The sequence below is a fragment of the Belonocnema kinseyi genome, chromosome 10, assembly GCF_010883055.1.
Source record: "Belonocnema kinseyi isolate 2016_QV_RU_SX_M_011 chromosome 10, B_treatae_v1, whole genome shotgun sequence".
NCBI classification, from domain to species: Eukaryota; Metazoa; Arthropoda; class Insecta; order Hymenoptera; family Cynipidae; genus Belonocnema; species Belonocnema kinseyi.
In genome coordinates, this window is record NC_046666.1 from 63,884,464 (window position 1) to 63,902,172 (window position 17,709).

Genomic DNA, 17,709 nt, shown 5'->3' on the forward strand with positions numbered 1-17,709 from the left:
AAATCGCTCACGAACATTATGCACACATAATTCAAAAACTAATGTTTGCACTTGAAATGCAAAAAAAAAAGTTTGGTCTGACATACGTATCAGTCTGGTATCAGATGTGTCAAAGTAGCACTAGCGCAGCGAGTAGACAACTTCAAACTTCTAGGGGTCTGTAGGTAAAGCAGATTGCATGATTACCGTCAAAGAAAGCTAAAAGTCAAACTTCTGCTGGAAAACCTAAATGTATCTGTCGAAAATCATTATTTGCATAAATAAACTTTTTTCTTCCTCCGGCTCTTTGCAAGACCACAAACGATCCTTTAATATTTATTAACATTTCCCGAAAAAAATTTCCGCGTTATTTAAACATTTATTTTTCAATATGGGTGAAAATATATTGATCTTAGAGCTGACTTGATCAGCTGTTATATTCATCACATGGCCTTAAGTAGAATTTATATTGAATCGAATTCTTTCTGTTGCGTATATTAATTTGGCTCATGCGGAGCCCGGTTTTTGTGATAATTGTATGGCTTGTGGTCGAAATGAGGTCCCTTGACTGGATCTGATTGTTAAGACGAAATTTGTCTCAGCGTTCCTAATGATGGTTATGTCATTAAATGATTTTATTCTTTTGTCATGGTTGATTTTTGGGTAATTTAAATGTTTCTCGAATATGCTTATTTTGTTGTCCTGCTGCTTTATTGCTGTTGTTATATCTGGTTATGCTTAATATATTATGTACCATGCTCTGTTTCGCCACCTGATTTATTGCAGGAATGATTATTTCTGATTATTGTGATTTTTTTATGTGTAATATTGGGTTTTCAATCTCCTCATTTGAATATTGTATATGGTGATTTTATTTAGTGTTCATTAACGAAACTCTGATTACCCCTCTTTTTTTAAATATGACCATCGCTTGTTTTTTTATCAATTTTCAAGTTTTGACAATCCCTTTTGTGAATATGACCATCCCTTAATTTTGATGGGTTTATAAATTTTTACCATCTCTTTTGTCTAGATATGACCATCCCCAATTTTTTATTTTAGACTATCCCCTTTTGTCTGAATATGACCACCCCTTAATTTTGATAGATTTCTAAATTTTGACTATCCCTTTTGTCTGAATGGGACAACCCCTTATTTTTGATAAATTTATAAGTTTTGACTATCCCCTTTTGTCTGAATATGACCACCTCTTAATTTTGATACATTTCTAAATTTTTACTATCCCTTTTGTCTGAATGTGACCATCCCTTATTTTTGTTAAATTTATCAATTTTGACTACCCCCTTTTGTCTGGTTATGACCATCCCTCATTTTTGGTAAATAAATGAACTATGACCAACTCCAATTTTTTGTTTAAATTGATTAACACTTTTGATGAAATATGACTACCCCTTTTGTAGAGTTACTGTTACCGCTTTTTCTCTGATTTTGATAACCCTTCCTGAAATTGTGGATAACCACTTTCAATATGACTACTCCCTATAGTTCATCTTAAGCATTCGGTTACCCCATTTTGTTTTCCACTTTTGAATTGCCTCTTAGTTTTCGACTACGACAGCCCCTATTCAATATGACTACCCCTTTGTGCTTTTACCCATCCATCTAGTTATTGCCACCCCTCAGAGTTTCGCTTACCCCCCTGTTACCCCTTTATTCTAATTTTGTTCCCCCTTTCAGAGTATCATTATTAGCTAATCGTACCTTTGTGCACTTATATTATGACTATGACTTCGATATAATCCCCAGCATGTAGGCTGAGAGGTTATGTTAGTTTATTGTAGTTTAATTTCGTGAACTTTAGTTCAAAGTCGTGGAGTAATACCAACGTAAAAGAGCCTAATCTATTATAGATTAGTTAGTTTAGATAATGGAGATAAGTGTAAGTAGGTTTTCCATTCCGAGATCTAAAAATGGTTTTGGCATCTTTATTGTAAAGTAGAATAGGGTTGTCACCTAAGCAAACAAGATAATGTATCACCAGGAGAACTAATGTGTATCGAAGGTTAATAAACCACGAGTTATTTATTATATTGAAATTTTAACTGATCTCGTTTTATTTGAATTCAGGGATTTCTTTCATTTTTATCGTCGACTACCCCCTCTACCATTAATTGGATTTTTAAGGCTGAGTTAGCATAATTTTGTTCCGCTATACTGTATCTAACGGTAATTTAGATTCGATATTGGGATTTGTTGTCTAATTTTGCGGTTATTGAATTTTGCTGTAGAATTTTTTGGTTTTTGAGATTTTACTGTAGTATATTGTTATTTAGAATTTTGATGTTTTTGAGTGGCTGCGGAAAGCCTGGCGCCCAACATAATTTTAGAGATTTGGTTCTTGAATATTAGGGTCCGGAAGATTCAGTACCGAAGGTAGGTGTTGATTTTGTTTTTGTAAATAAAATAACATTCTTTCAAATTAAAGGATTTTATTTAATTTTTGAAAGACACTGTCAATTGTTAATTTTTGTACATCATTTTTCGAAGCATTTGAAGCATTTTAATTTTTTTCAATTCATCTCATCGTAAAACATACACCGTAAATTAAAATCCTATACGAAATTTATGTCAAAAGTTACCAAATTTAATAATTCTGTATTGAAACAATTTATAAAATATTCGAAATTGAATCCCTAAAATGTGGAACATTTTTATATAAAAAATTATACATTACATATTTAAGATTGTACAATTTCAATTTCAAGATCGAATTATTTTATTTTATAATTGCAATTGATCTGTTAAAAACTGATCAACTTTTTATTGAAAAAGTATATATAAATTTTACAATTGGAAATCCATAGCTTTGAAATTAGACAATTTGAAATTGAAACGTTAAAAATTCTATAGTTTGAAATGTAAGTCTTTAAATTATAATGTATCAAATTTGAACCTTTAATAGAATTTTCAAAGCTTTTTTCTATTTAACAAATTAGGCTTGTCCTCAATTTTAAGTTAAATTTATTAATTTTTAGGCTCAAATCGTAAACATAATTTTTTTAAAGATTTAGAAGGACTTTCATTTCAAAGTATTCACTGCTGATATATTATAATATAAAAAAAATTTATTTCGAAGCGAAATATAAGACACAAGTTAATATGTAATATTTAATATGAAAATATTAATTTTATCACATGATTTTATTTCCTTATATCTAAAACGGAATACACATTATTGAAAGAAATATATAAATTTTTGTAAACAAAGAAAATAATTCTTTATCGTACCATTTAAATAGTTATTTTGTAAATACATTATTTCTTTGCCCCCCCCCCCCCCCCCCCCCCCCCCCCCCCCCCCCCCCCAGTCATTCGCTCAGACTAAACTCAGGCTCTCTTAAGGACATGTGATGCTTCGTCGTGTGGTCAATCAGGTACAGTTCCCCCGGCTTTCTTTCCACAAAAATGAAAATTTTTAAAAACTGAATTCGGAGACTCTATAAAATATCATAAAGGACGTCCGCGGACTCTTTTTTGAGGGATAATAACAAAAAAAATTTATTGTACTAAATAAAAATTTTATGCATTATTTTGAGGTTACGTCGTTTTTCATCCCTGCCTTTTCGATAATTTGAAAATTATTGATGAAATAAACTTTTTTAATTGCCTGCAAACAAGTTTAGTTCCGGGAGATTAGTTTTATTTGTAGGTCCAAAGTTTTTAGCCAAAAATATTGTGTAGTTTGGAAGTAACGCTCGGGAGAATTGTAACACACAAAACCTCGAAATATACACACGTTGTTAGCAAAATCAACATTTTTTTGAAAAATCAACACAAAAAAAAATGTGCGGGGACGTCCGTTAGCATGTGCGCTATCATTTCCCAAATTTTTAGGACAAAATATTTATTATTCTATAAAAAAAAGCCGGGGGAACCTAAAACTGGTAAAATCGACAATTTTCTAAGTATCACATGCCCTTAATATCAACAAAAAATGTTGTTTGTTACATTTTCTATTTCCTTTTCATTTATAAGCATTTATTGCATAAATAAATATTTTAAAAAGCTAGTAACCAAGCAAAAATTAAGTTAGATTTTGTACTCACTTAGGTATTTAAGAAAAAAAATGTATTATAAATTATATTTGTAGTTTTTTTTGTGTTTATATTTTGGTATTTTATAAACATCCTCGACACAGTAAAGGTAGTATTTTTTGTCATTTTTATAGGTGTGCAGTCGTTTATTCGAATTTTTAATACAATTTTAGAAACGCTTGGGAGAAAATGATGAGAAAAAATGGATCAAAAATTCAAGCCCAATCTTCGAAAAATTATAATAACTTACCAGGATTCTTCTCATTTTTAATGCTTCATGCATATTTTAAATTGCAATGAGGTGTAATTTTCAAACATACGATCGTTTCTTATGTGTATTTATTTGGAATCAAAATTTCTAATTGACCATTCATTTTATTTGCACTTTTGTTCCATTTTTAAATATTGTTTTATAATAAAAATTAATCAGCCCTTGTAACCAACATAAAACAATAAAATTACAAAAAAATGTATGAAAATACGTTAAAATTATAGAAACATCTTTATCTTTACAATGCAACAACCAACTCCGTTCCAGGATATTTTGGAAGATTCAGTTCGTAAGCTGCCTCAAGTTCGGAAGGTAAGAATCGTCCACCCAAGAAGTGATACTTTCCTTTGAAATGGTGAGCGCACAATTTTGGCGCTGTCAGCGAAATTAGCATTTCAGGCTTAATATCTCCATCTGCAGGTGGACCATTTTCAACATCCCAACCCGAAGGTATGTCTATACTGCACACAGGAACTGAAGAGTTTTTGAGAATGTCAACTACGGCTGAAAATTCTGGCCTTACTGGAGGTTTAAAACTAAATCCGAATAAAGCATCTACTATCGTACGATATTCTTCGAGTTTCTTGAAGTGTTCGGTACTTTCCAAAACTGGAATCTCGTTTTTTAAACACTGGTGCAAAAGGTTTTCGTAGAGAGGATTACTCGTTCGTTTGGGATAGTAAACCTCTGGATCATAACCAAAAAGCTTCAGGTGTCTTGCACACACCTGCAAATTTGTAAATTAGGTAGAGCTCTGCGTTTAACCGATTAAACGTTTAAACCAGAAACGGGAGAGCATTTTCTTTCGAGGTGGGGGCAGGTGAATAGGCTTATAATATTGACTAGCACAATCTTTACATATTAATACGATATAATAAATACAGGTATAACATTCATATTGCCAAAGATTTCACACAGATTTCAATAATTTCATAAATATGAACAAATATTAAATATTTCGTAAAGATTTATAAAGACTTCAGAAAGAGTTGACCAAGATTTCAATGATTTCACAAAGTGTTAAAATATTTCACAGATTTAGGATAGATTACAAACTTTTTATCAGGACTTCAATGATTCCCAACGATTTCAATAATTTTAAAAAGATTACCAAATATTTAAAAAATATTTTTAATATTTCGCAAATTTCTCAAGGCTTCAGAATGATTTTACAGAGAGTTAATTGATTTCTCAAAGATTTCGCAAAGATTTAGGGCAAATTTAAAAGATTTCATAGACATTAATTATTTCATAAAAATTTCCAGTATATTTCAAAGATTGCATAAATATTTCAATGATTTGGCAACGCTTTCAATAATTTCGATATATTTGAAAGATGTTACAAAAAAATCTATGATTTTACAAAGGCATAAATTACTTCCCAATGATTTCACAAAGATTTATAAAATTTGACAAATCTTTCACAAATATTTCAAAAATTTCAATGATTTACTAAAGGTTTCGAATATTTCGTAAAGATTGGAAGAATTTCACAAATATTATCAAATATTTCAAAATATCTCACAAAGATTTCGATGATTTTTAAAAGATTTCACAAAATATGAAAATATTTCACAAAAATTTAGGATAGATTAAAAACTTTTTACAAAGACTTCAATGATTCCCAAAGATTTCAATAATTTAAAAAATATTACCAAATATTTAAAAAATATTTTTAATATTTCGCAGATTTCTGAATAAATTTAAAAGATTTCATAATTACATTAATTATTTCATAAAAATTTCCTATATATTTCAAAAATTGCAAAGATTTCAATAATTTCAATCAATTAAAAATATTTTACAAAAAAAATCTATGATTTCCCAAATAATTTCAATAATTTCACCAATTTTACCAAATATTTTCAAAATATTTCTAAAATTTGAAAGATTTCTTTGCAAACATTTCAGAATGATTTAATTGATTTCCAAAATATATCAAATTTTTAATATATTTTGCAAAGATTTTACCCAGATTTAAAAGATTTTCACCAGTATTACCAAATATTTCAAAAATATTCAAAGATTTCGCAAAGATTTCACAAGGATTTTGGATAAATTAAAAATATTTCGCAAAGGCATAAATTATTTCTCAATGATTTCACAAAGATTTATAAAATTTGACAAGTATTTCAAAAATTTCAATGATTTACCAAATATTTCGAATATTTCGTAAAGATTTGAAGAAATTAAAAAAATGCAGAAAGATTTCGATGATTTTCTATAGACTTCACAAACGATTTCAAATATTTCTTTAAGATTTGGGATAGTTTTTTAATATTTCACAAAGACTTCAATGATTTCGCAAAGATTTTAACAATTTCAAAAATATATCAAATACTTTTAAAATATTTTCAAAGGATTTTAATAATTTGTCAAAGATTTCGTAAATTTTTTTTAATGTTTCGCAAAGATTTAAAATATTTTCAAGGATTTCAGAAAGAGTTTACAAAGATTTCAATGATTTCAAATATTTCGCAAAGGTTTAAACAATTTCACAAATATAATTAAATATTTTACAAAGATTTCAATGATTTACTAAAGATTTCACAAAGATTTCGGATAGTTTAAAAATATTGCACAAAGACTTCAACAATTTAAAAATTATAACAAATATTTTATAAAGATTTCTATGATTTTCCAAAGATTTAAGATATTTCGTAAAGATTTCGGATAGATTAAAAAGTTTTGGCAAGTATTTCAATGATTTTCCAAAGATTGCAATCATTTCAAAAATATTATCAAATATTTGAAACATTTTGCAAATAATCCGGGTAGTTATAAAAGATTTGAGAGACTTAAAAGATTTCACAAAGATTTCAATTATTTTCCAAACATTTCAATAGTTTCAAGAACATGGTCAAATATTTCTTAAACTTCAGATAGATTTAAAACATTTTAATGATTTCTTAAAGCTATCAACAAATTAAGAAATATATCCAAATGCATATTTCAAAAATATTTTAAATAATCGACAAAGATTTCACTAAGATTTCAGTTAGGTTTTTTGGAAAATTTCAAATGATCTGATGAATGTAATCATTCGATTTCAGAGGGGGGCTGATTAATACTTTGCCCCTCTATAGGAGATTACTGAGGGGGCATTGCCCCATGAGCCCCATAGGGCCGCCCATAGGCTCGGCCGCCTCTGGTTTAAACAATTCAAATAATGTCTACGTTTAACCGATTAGACATTTAGCTGGTAGAAAAGTTTATTCGGTTAAATTTTCCATCGTTTTCAACTTTTTTTTTCATTTAAACTAACTTCACAAGAGTTTAGTTCTTCAGATTAATATACAAACCTGATGAAACCAAAACAAATCTTTTGAAACCATTAAGCAAGGCTTAAAATGTTTTAAATGTCGGACTAAATCAATATTCTTAAATAAAATGTATATAAGACTCAGTTTGGAGCACTTTAAATTCCTAAAATTTCCAATAAAACGATTGCACTTTCAACAAAATGGATACATTTTTATTCAAATACTTCAATTTTCAACTACTAAGATCAATTTTCAACGAGATGGTTAAATTTTGAACTGCAAAAGAATATTTTTCACCAAAAATTGAATTTAAATTTTCAGCTATAATATTTAATTTTCAATAAAATAGTAAGATTTTCAATCAAAGAAATTAATATCCAACAAAAATATTAATTTTTAACAAGGTAATTGAACTTTTAACTACGAAGCTGAATTTTCAACCTAAAAAATAAATTCTCAACGAAAAATATGATAGTTGATGTTCCAACAAAATTTTTGTTTATTTTAGATCAATAAGATTTGAATTCAACAAAAAAACAACTTATTTTCAACAAAATGGTTACATTGATAACCAAGCGGATGAATTTTCGACTAAACCTATGAATCTTCGACCCAAAAAAAAAAAATTTTAACAAAATATTTAAATATTCAACCAGGTAGTGAAATTTTCAACTAAACAAGAGAAATTTTGAACCAAAAATGGAATAGTTTAATTTTTATCCGAAAAAATTAACCTTCAATGAAAAATATAATGTTTGATATTTATACAACAAAATTTAACTCTAAATCAAAAAGAGTTGAATTCTAACAAAAAATACAAATTTTCAACAACATAGTTTGTTTCGCAACAAAATCAGATTAATTGCCAAGCAATCAGTTGCATAAAAAAAATTCTACCAAAAGAGAGAAAAAAAAATTCAATAAAAAACATCAGTTTTCTAAAAAAAAACTAAATAGAATAGAATTTCTAGTCAGAAAAATTAATATTCAATCCAACAAAATACACAAATTTAAAAAAAAAATAGTAAAATTTTCAGCCAAATATATGAAACTTCAAACAAAATTATGGACCTTCAACCAAGAAAATGAATTTTCAGCAAAATGTCGGAATTTGAACTAAAAATGGTTATTTTTCAACCAAAAATGGAGTTATTCTACTTTCAACTAAAATGATCAATTTTCAAACAAAAAAAGAAGGAATTTCCAACAAAATAGTTGCATTTTTAACTAAAGAGGTAAATTTTCAACTATAACTGCTCTATTACATTTTTGATTGAGAATTTAAGTTTTATAATTAAAAATTGTATTATTTCATCCAAAAAGGAAACACAATTTCAAACAAATTGTTAAATTTTTTACACAACATTTGAATTTTCAAAACAAAAATATTAAATTTCTACCAAAATAGTTAATTTTTCTCCCCAAACAGATTGATTTTCAAAAAAAGTTGAATTTTTAACCAAGAAATATTTTTCAGTCAAGAAAGAAAGAAAAATTCATTAAACTGTTGAGTATGAAAAAAAGTTAATTTTCAATCAGAGTTGAATTTTTAACCCAAACACAAATTTTTGACCAAACATTGAATTTTTCAACAAAACGGACTTTTTGTATCAAAATTGTTGCAGTTTCATAACAGAAATTAAATTTTCAACCAAACAGTTGCATTTTTATCAAAAAAGATAACATTTCTGCAGAAACAGATGAATTTGCAAACAAAAAAACATATTTCAGTCAAGAAAAAAAAAAAAAAACAAATTATTAAATTTTCAAACAACAAAAAATAATTATATTTTGAATAAAATGGAAAAAATTTTAATTATAAAAGATTAATTCTCAACCCAAAGTGTAACAGTAGAGTATTCAACCAAGCAGAATTAGCCGAATAAACTTTTCTGCATGTTAAATGAGTCTATAAATGGTTAAAAGTAGAAAAATTATTCGAATTCTTTTTTAAAAAAATTACACTTTTAACAAGTTCCTTCTTTAATAAAAAAATTCTAAATTTGAAAATCTATAAGGGAATAAAAATATGTATAATAACTTACCAACCCATCTCCACCATTATTTCCAGGTCCACAACAAACCAGAATTTTCTTTGAACCATTTTCGGAAAGTGGATAACATTTAGCGATAGCAATTGCACAACTTAAACCAGCCAATTCCATCAATTGATCGACGCTAAATTTATAATTATTAAACAATTCCTTATCAATATTTTTTGCCTCCGACTGTTTCAAATATTTTACCATTTTTATCTTTGCTTGGCTACCAAAATATTTCGCAGGGATCAAACGTTTTGGTCTCGTTGCAGCAATCGGCGTGGATTCTAACCTCAATCTTCGAAAAATTACAGAATTAGTAATTATAAGCCTCATAAAGAACTGCATGACAAGAAAGACAAGTTATCTTGGTTCTATGTGCCACCATTGTTTGCAATTAATTATAAAACTGCATAATGACATACCAACTAAAAAAAAAACAAATAAAAGATCTTCCATTTTTTAGACTGGCAATTTATTTGATTGGTTCTCTAGATTCAGATAAAACTTCTTCCACCAATTAGAAGCTTCCATTCTTTTGATTCTTACACGTTATTGGTAAACTGTCTGATTACTACGGGAAATGTTCTGTTTTTGCAAAAGCAAGATTGCATGAAGCGAGGTTAGATTTCGTTTAGCGGTTAATTCCTATAATCTCTTCAACAAAAATGGGATTAGGACGTGAAGCAGTTTTGAAACTTTATGGGGATTTAATCAGAGAAAGTAGAAAATGGCATTCTTATAATTACAGGTATGTACTTTCATAATTTCATATTAGGTCGCGTCAGTTTTCTTCATAAAAGACAACCAACAAGCCTAACCTATTTCTCTTATCGTTTTACAAAACTTTAATAAAATTAAAGATTACACATCGCTGCAAAGTTTTCTACACATTTTAGAAGTTCAACTTTCCAGAATCATTAAAAAAGTTTGCTGGTTTCACTTCCAACAGGGTGGCCGCCAAACTTAATTTTCAAAGTTGCCTGACATAATCTTTTTCAAATGGAATAAAACCATTTTAAATATATAAATTTTTAATTTATTATTCTCAAGACTGCCACAGCCTAATATACACTTTTTAATTCAGTGTACATTCATAAGATATCAAAACAATCCAAGTTAAATTCAAAAGAATTCGAATGAATTGAAAAAAATGAGAAAATTGCTTTGATTTCAGTTAAATATGAGTGAATTTAGAGAAATTAAAGGGAAATCAGAAAAATTCGATGAAATTCTTAATTATTCATTGTGAATTTCAAAGAAATCAAGTGAATTGATAACAATGTTAAAATATGAAAAAATTAATTGAATTCAGTAAATTTAAAATGAGTTTAGAAAAGTTGAATGAAATTCAAAAGAATTTGATTCAATGCCTAAGAATTTAATTTGGTTTTAAAAGACTTCAGGACGAATTAAATAAAAAAATGTTTAAATCCATTGAATTTAATGAATTTAGAAGAATTCAAGTGATTAAAAAAATATTAATGTGAATTAAAAAAACATCCAAGAGAGCTTCAAAGAATTCAAATGAGTTATAAAGAATTCAGGATAAATTTAAAAAAATTTAAGTTGAATTCCAAATTAATTCGAATAATTTGCAATCAATGTTTTTAAATCTCGAGAAATTTTAGAAACCCCGCGAAATCCCTCATTTCTTGTGAATAAATTTAATATAAAATATATTAAAATCCCATAAAATTCTATGAACTCTAATAATATTCCCTGAAATCCTGAAAAATGGATTGAAATGCCTTAAGAGCTTTCAAAATTTCTTAAAATCACTGAAATCTTCGGAAATCTTATTAAACCAATTACATTATAAAATATTTTAATACCATTTAGGTAATATAAAGTCATTTTATATCTTTCGAAATTCTAGAAATTTCTTACATAGGCGTGAACATTTTTTTTAACTCTTAAAATCATTTTCAGTCTTTTAAAATTTTGTTAATCTCTTGGAAATGCTTTGGAATTTTTTAAAATACCCTAAAATATGTAAAACTCTGAAATCCTGATAATATTGTAAGCAATTAAAAATTTCTTACAATCTTTTAAAATTACCTGAAATGTTTCAAATAATTTGAAATCTCTAGAAACTTTTTTAAATCTCTTGAAAATGTCTTGAAATTGTTAAAACCCTCTAGCAAATTTTAAATCATTTGAAATCCCTTCAAATTATTAAAATCATTAAAAAATCCTGGGAATCTTTTACAATACCCTAAAAAATTTTAAACCCTTTAAAATTGTTCTAAATTGTTTAAAACTCTTTAAAATTCCCTAAAATAATTAAAATTTTTTAGAATCTTTCAAAATTGTGTAAAGCTTTTGAAAATTCCTTTGGATTTTTAAAATTACTTTAAAATTATTTAAAATCCTTTAACGTCACTTCAAATGATTAAATTTTATTTAAAATCTTCTAAAATATTTAAAATCCTTTGAAATCTTTGGAAATCCCTTGCATTTTTTAAAAGCTCCTAAAATTGGAATTTATAAAAATACCTAAAAATAGTTCAAATCCTTTTGAATTGCTTCAAATTATTGAAATCTTATCAAAAGGCACTAAAATATTTCAAATCCTATACAATATTTTGACATACCTTGATTTTGTTTAAAATCCTCCTTTAAAAATCTCCTAAAATCTTTCAGTTTTTTTCGAATCTCTTCAAATCATTAAAATTAATTGAAAATTCCTTGGAATCTCTTGAATATTCTAAAACCTTATAGAGCCTATAAAATTGCCCCATATCTTCCGAAATTCTAGTCAATTATTTGAAATCATTTACATTTTGGGAATGCCTTGAACATTTTTCAATTTCTTGAAAATACCTTGGAGTCTTTTAAACTACTCCAGAATATTTGAAATCCCTTGCAATTTTTTAAGCTTTTAAAACCGTTTTGTTTTTTAAAATACCCCAAAACCCTTTATAATCTATTAAAAATTCTTCGGAATCTTTTAAAATGCCCTTTAATATTTCCAAATTACTTGGAATTTTTTAAAATACCCTAAAATCTTTAAATTTCTTTGAAAATTCCTTCAAATATTTTTAATATCTCAAAACCTTTTAGAGTCTATAAAATTGTCCCATATCTCCTGAAAGTAAGTAAATTCTTTAAAAGTCCATTACAATTTTTAGGTAGCTTAAAATCATTGAAACCCTTGGGCATACCTTGAAACTTTTTAAAGCTTTTGAAAGCTCCTCTTTTTGAAAATATCCAAAAATCCTTTGAAATCCCTTTAAATTATTGTAATCTTTTGAAAATTCTCCGGAATATTTCAAACACCCTGAAATATTAAGAAATTATTAAGAATATATAAAAACACCCTACAATCTTAAAAATCATTTGAATCACTGCAGATCATTGAAACAAATTTTCAATTCCTTAGAATCTTTCAAATATCCTAAAACCTTATAGATTCTATAAAATTGTTTCATAGCTTTCAAATTGTAGTAAATTTTTCAAAAATCTATAAAAAAATTTTTAAGTCACGTAAAATCATTCAAATTCTTGGGGAATTTATTGAAAAAATTAATCTTTTGAAAATAGCCTGGAGTCTTTAAAAGTACCCTAAAATACGTCAAATCTTTCGAAATCCCTTAACACTTTTTTAAGCTCTAGGACATTCCTACAATGTTAAAAAAAAACCTAAAATATTTTGAACCCCCTTAATTTATCCAAATCTATGGAAAATTCTAAGAAATATTTCAAAATACCCGAAAATATTATAAATCCCTTGAAATCCTTGAAAATTCTATGGCATTTTAAAAAATATCCTAAAATGTTTAAAATCCTTTGAATTCTCTTCAAATTATTGAAATCTAAAAAATCCTTTGAATTTTTCAAAATATCCTAAAATATTTTTAATCATTTAGAATTTTTGAAATTCTTTGACATCTTTCGAAATCTTTTGAAATTCTTACAGATCTTTAAAATTCCTTAAAATTTAAAAAAATATCCCTGAATCCTTGTGAATCATTTCAAGTTATTACAATATATTTAAAATGCCGTAAAATCTTTAAAATTCTTTAGAATCCTTTCAAATTAGTGAAATAGATTAAAAATTTCTTGGAATTTTGTAAATATTCTAAAAAATGCAAACCCTTTGAAACCTGTTAAAATATCTTCACACACTTTTTGGAGCTCTTTAAAACTCCCTGGGAATTTTAAAAGTACCCTAAAATATTTAAAATCGCTTGGAATGCCTTCAAATTATTATAATATATCAAAAATTCCTTGAAATTGTCTAAAATACCCAAACATATTTTAAATCTTTTGAAATTGTTTGAAATCCCTTGGAACTTTTTGAAGCTTTTGAAAATTTTCTGATATTTTTAAAAACACTCAAAAACTTTAAATCTTCTTTAAACTCGCTTCAGATTATTGAATTCTTAAAGATTTGAGGTATTTTTAAAATAACCAAAGATATTTCTAAAGAATTCAAGAAAATTCAGGAATAGGTATAGACCTAAATTAAATAGTGGTTAGTTAACCCATGGGTTCATTTATTGAAAGAAAAGTGACTAAGTGATATTTTTATTTAAAAAAGTGACTATAGTGACATTATCTAACAAAATTAGTTAAAAATTAATTTGAGCAAAAAATGGACTCTGACTTTTGAAATTTTGTATAAAGAATATCTGACTTTTAACAGATTTTCAGGTTTTCCCTGACCTGCGGCCACCCCGATTTTAAGGAAAGTTTAAAGAAAGTTTTGTAATTAACAAAATGGCAGCGATTTTTCTGAAAAAATTAAAAGTTGATTTTCTCCAAAAACCCACCCTTATATTTTATGCCATTTTTTTAAATTTGTACTTTGATAAGAAAGATATCTTGTAAGTTTTATGCTGGCTAATTAACTTTGTGATATTTTTCTTTCTTTCTTCTATTAGCAGAAACTTCTAAAAAATATTTGGAAGAATGTAAAAGGTTGGGCTTTGCAGAAAATATTTTGTTCATGTTTTCAGAATTTGATGAAAAAAGTAAAAAAAAGTTTTCTGAAAAACCCCCTTCTTTTTATTGTTTTTTGCATATTTTTTTTACTATTTCTGCTAATTGAAGAAAGGCATCTTATCAACATCATGCGGGCTAAACCACTTTTGAGGCCAGAAGATTTTTTTCCCCTAAAAATATAATTTTCGAATTTTTCTCTTAGACGATGAATGATATGTGAAAAGAACAAGAGGCATTTTTATAGAACGTTTTTGGACGTGCAAACTTTGTCTCAACATTTTTTCGCACCCGTCAGTGTTTGCGAGAAAAAGTAGAAAAATCGATTCTAAGAAAAAAATTCTTCTGGCCACAAAATCTATTTAGCGAACCTAAAACTTTCAAGATATCTTCCTTATCAAAGTACAATTTAAAAAAACATGGCAAAAAATGTAAAGATGTGATTTTTGAGAAAATCGTCTTAATTTTGTCAGAAAAACTTCTTTGAAATTTTTTTTTTTTGCAAATTGGAGAAATACGTATCGCCTAATCTTCTCTAAAAAGCAATATATTTCGTCCCCGATACATTTTGCAACTTCAAGTGTAGAACTCTGCCTGATTCGAAATGGATTCGGCCATCTGTAATTCAAAATAAAATTTTGAATGCTTTTCAATGTTATTACCTATGTTTTCAGAACTTTCGCTCTGCGAAAAATTCGCCACGAGTTTCAGGAAAACAAGTCGGTCACAGATCAATCAACCCTAAAAGAAAGCTTTGTTCATGGACAGGAAGCATTGGAATTAATTAAAAGACAAGTTGTAATCGGAAATCTCTACAGTACGAGACCTTTGATCATAGAAACTCAAAGTCACGAGGAAAAATGTGTAGCAAAAGCAGATTAATTTTCCCTTTTTTTTTAAGACAAAATAATCCTTGAACTTCAATAATTAGAAGAAATTCCATCAACTCACGTTGATGTAAGGTATAAAAAACCATAGAAAGGTAAAATCGTTTCTTAGAATCAAGAATTTAAGATGTAGAATTAAATTAATTTTAATTCTGTATATTTACTTGGTTAAAATGACTATTTTTGTGATTATAAGTTCTCTTACTCAAAAATCACTACGTATTCATGAAGTTATCGCAAATTTTGTATTTAAGCCCTTTTCCCATTGTCGAAAACCCATTTTGCATCACTGATGTTTTTATGCCTCAACAATGGGCCAATTAGGGCCAAGTGTATATAGTATTCGCTATTGTAAATAAAAGCAAATGTGTTATATTTGTTTTCAATATTCTGTATTCGATTTTTCTTATGAATATTGAATACCTGAAAAATTCCTGATATTCATTTTTTTACTTCCGTTCATAGGAGAGTATTAAAAAAAATTAGCTAAAGTAGGCGCCACGCGCCCACAAAAAATTGTTTCGTAGAATATTAACCTTCAAACGGTACACTGCACAGTGGTCTGGAATAGGAATTTACTGTTCATAATCGTCCACAGATCCTATTTCTTAACCGATTTAAAAGTTTTTTTTTAGAAATGCTCAGCAATTAATTTTTAAGAGAATTGTGGTTTGCTTTTTTAAAATTTGTTTTTTAAACAAAATTGGATATGGGACATTCAATAATAATTTGCGTAATTGTTAATAACAATTTCTGTAGCAAACTGTCCATAGCAATAACGCTAAACTAACGATGAACCAATAGAACAATTCGAATCTAAAAATGATTCGAGTTCTGAATCGTAATTTATTTATTTTAAGTTTTTTTATAATAATCTCATTATTATAAGTATCAATTTTTTCATTGATTCAATAACACAAATAAGATTATCACAAAAATGATTGAAGAAAAATTAACTTTTTTCTACGACCAACCGCAGATTGTCACGCATTGTTTTAAAATTGTTATTAACAATTATGAAAATGATTATTTAATGTCCCATATTCAAATTTGGAATAACTGTTAGTTTATTGTCGGATAATTTCAGTGGAAACCGTCCTTTTTGCATGTAAAAAAAATCAATCATAGTTTTGTTAAAAAAATTGTTTATAACAATCATTATTATTCTTTCTTTAATTTCGTTGGTTAGTCACCGCAATAAATGCCACTCTAATAATTATTGAAGAAAAAAAACATCTTTTTCTACGAGGAAATGGCCGATTAGGAGACTTGTTTAACTAAATTGTTATAAACAATCTATATTGTTTATGTTTGATAAAGCTTAAAGTATTTAAATAGCTTTAAAGACAATTGTGAACCAATTTTGTTCAGAAAAATCAATTCAGCTATGAGAAAAACTCGTTTATAAAGAATTTGTTTATAGACATGTTTATAAAAACAATAGTTGTTAACTCATGCTAATTTTTTTGTTACAAATTATGACTCTTATGAAAAATATTAGCAACTAGCGTGAAATAAACGATTTTTTCTATGATAAAAAAACACTAATAAGAATTTGTTTATAATAATTAAGTTAAATATTATTAAAATTAATTATGTTCTATGAATGCATGTGCAATAATTCCGGTTGACAGTGAGTTTCTATCTGTATTTTTTCTTGAGATAAAAATTCACAAAGCTAAAATCGTCAATTTTGTCACTATATTTGTTTATATATTGTTGCTCTGTGAAAAAATTAAAAAAAAGCAAACCACAATTCTCTTAAAAATCAATTGCTGAGCATTTCTAAAAAAAACAACTTTTAAATCGGTTAAGAAATACGTCCTGTGGGCGATTATGAACAGTAAATTCCTATTCCAGACCACCGTGCACTGGTGCGAATTCGCACGCGAAGTGTTTTCATTTTGTTGGCATTTTCATAAATACAGGTGCAGCGGATTATCCCCACATATATCAAGTATATATGTTAAATATTTTTGAGATATGCAAGTTGTTTATTATATGTTCAATATATTAAATAATTAATATTAACATTGCAAACAAACCATTTCGCACCAGTGTACCGTTTACAAATCTCCCCCTTTCATACTTCCTTTCTCATATACTTCCCCCTCTCCTCTCTTCCTCAGTCATCTGATCCCTTCGCCTACTTCCCAATTCGAATTTCTCCCATTTCTCTATCCAAATCCCCCTACTTGACCTACCCCTCTCATTGCCACTCCCTTCACTTCCCTATAGGTCCCTTCGCGACACTTAAAACACTTCTTT

At 27.5% G+C, this 17,709-nt stretch overlaps 2 protein-coding genes across 2 annotated transcripts; one reads left to right on the forward strand and one right to left on the reverse strand.

The window, feature by feature from the left end:
• Window positions 1–4,247: 4,247 nt before the first annotated feature.
• LOC117181988 (NAD(P)H-hydrate epimerase) lies at window positions 4,248–10,075 on the reverse strand. The gene is made up of 2 exons (XM_033375007.1): window positions 9,614–10,075; window positions 4,248–5,032 (listed from the first exon to the last, which is right to left on the reverse strand). Exons 1-2 carry the CDS (start codon window positions 9,953–9,955, stop codon window positions 4,544–4,546), a joined length of 831 nt encoding a protein of 276 aa, XP_033230898.1. The 5' UTR covers window positions 9,956–10,075; the 3' UTR covers window positions 4,248–4,543.
• A 117-nt stretch (window positions 10,076–10,192) lies between these two features.
• LOC117181990 (LYR motif-containing protein 4) lies at window positions 10,193–15,827 on the forward strand. Its single transcript, XM_033375008.1, has 2 exons — window positions 10,193–10,358; window positions 15,229–15,827. Exons 1-2 carry the CDS (start codon window positions 10,276–10,278, stop codon window positions 15,434–15,436), a joined length of 291 nt encoding a protein of 96 aa, XP_033230899.1. The 5' UTR covers window positions 10,193–10,275; the 3' UTR covers window positions 15,437–15,827.
• The last annotated feature ends 1,882 nt before the right edge of the window (window positions 15,828–17,709 follow it).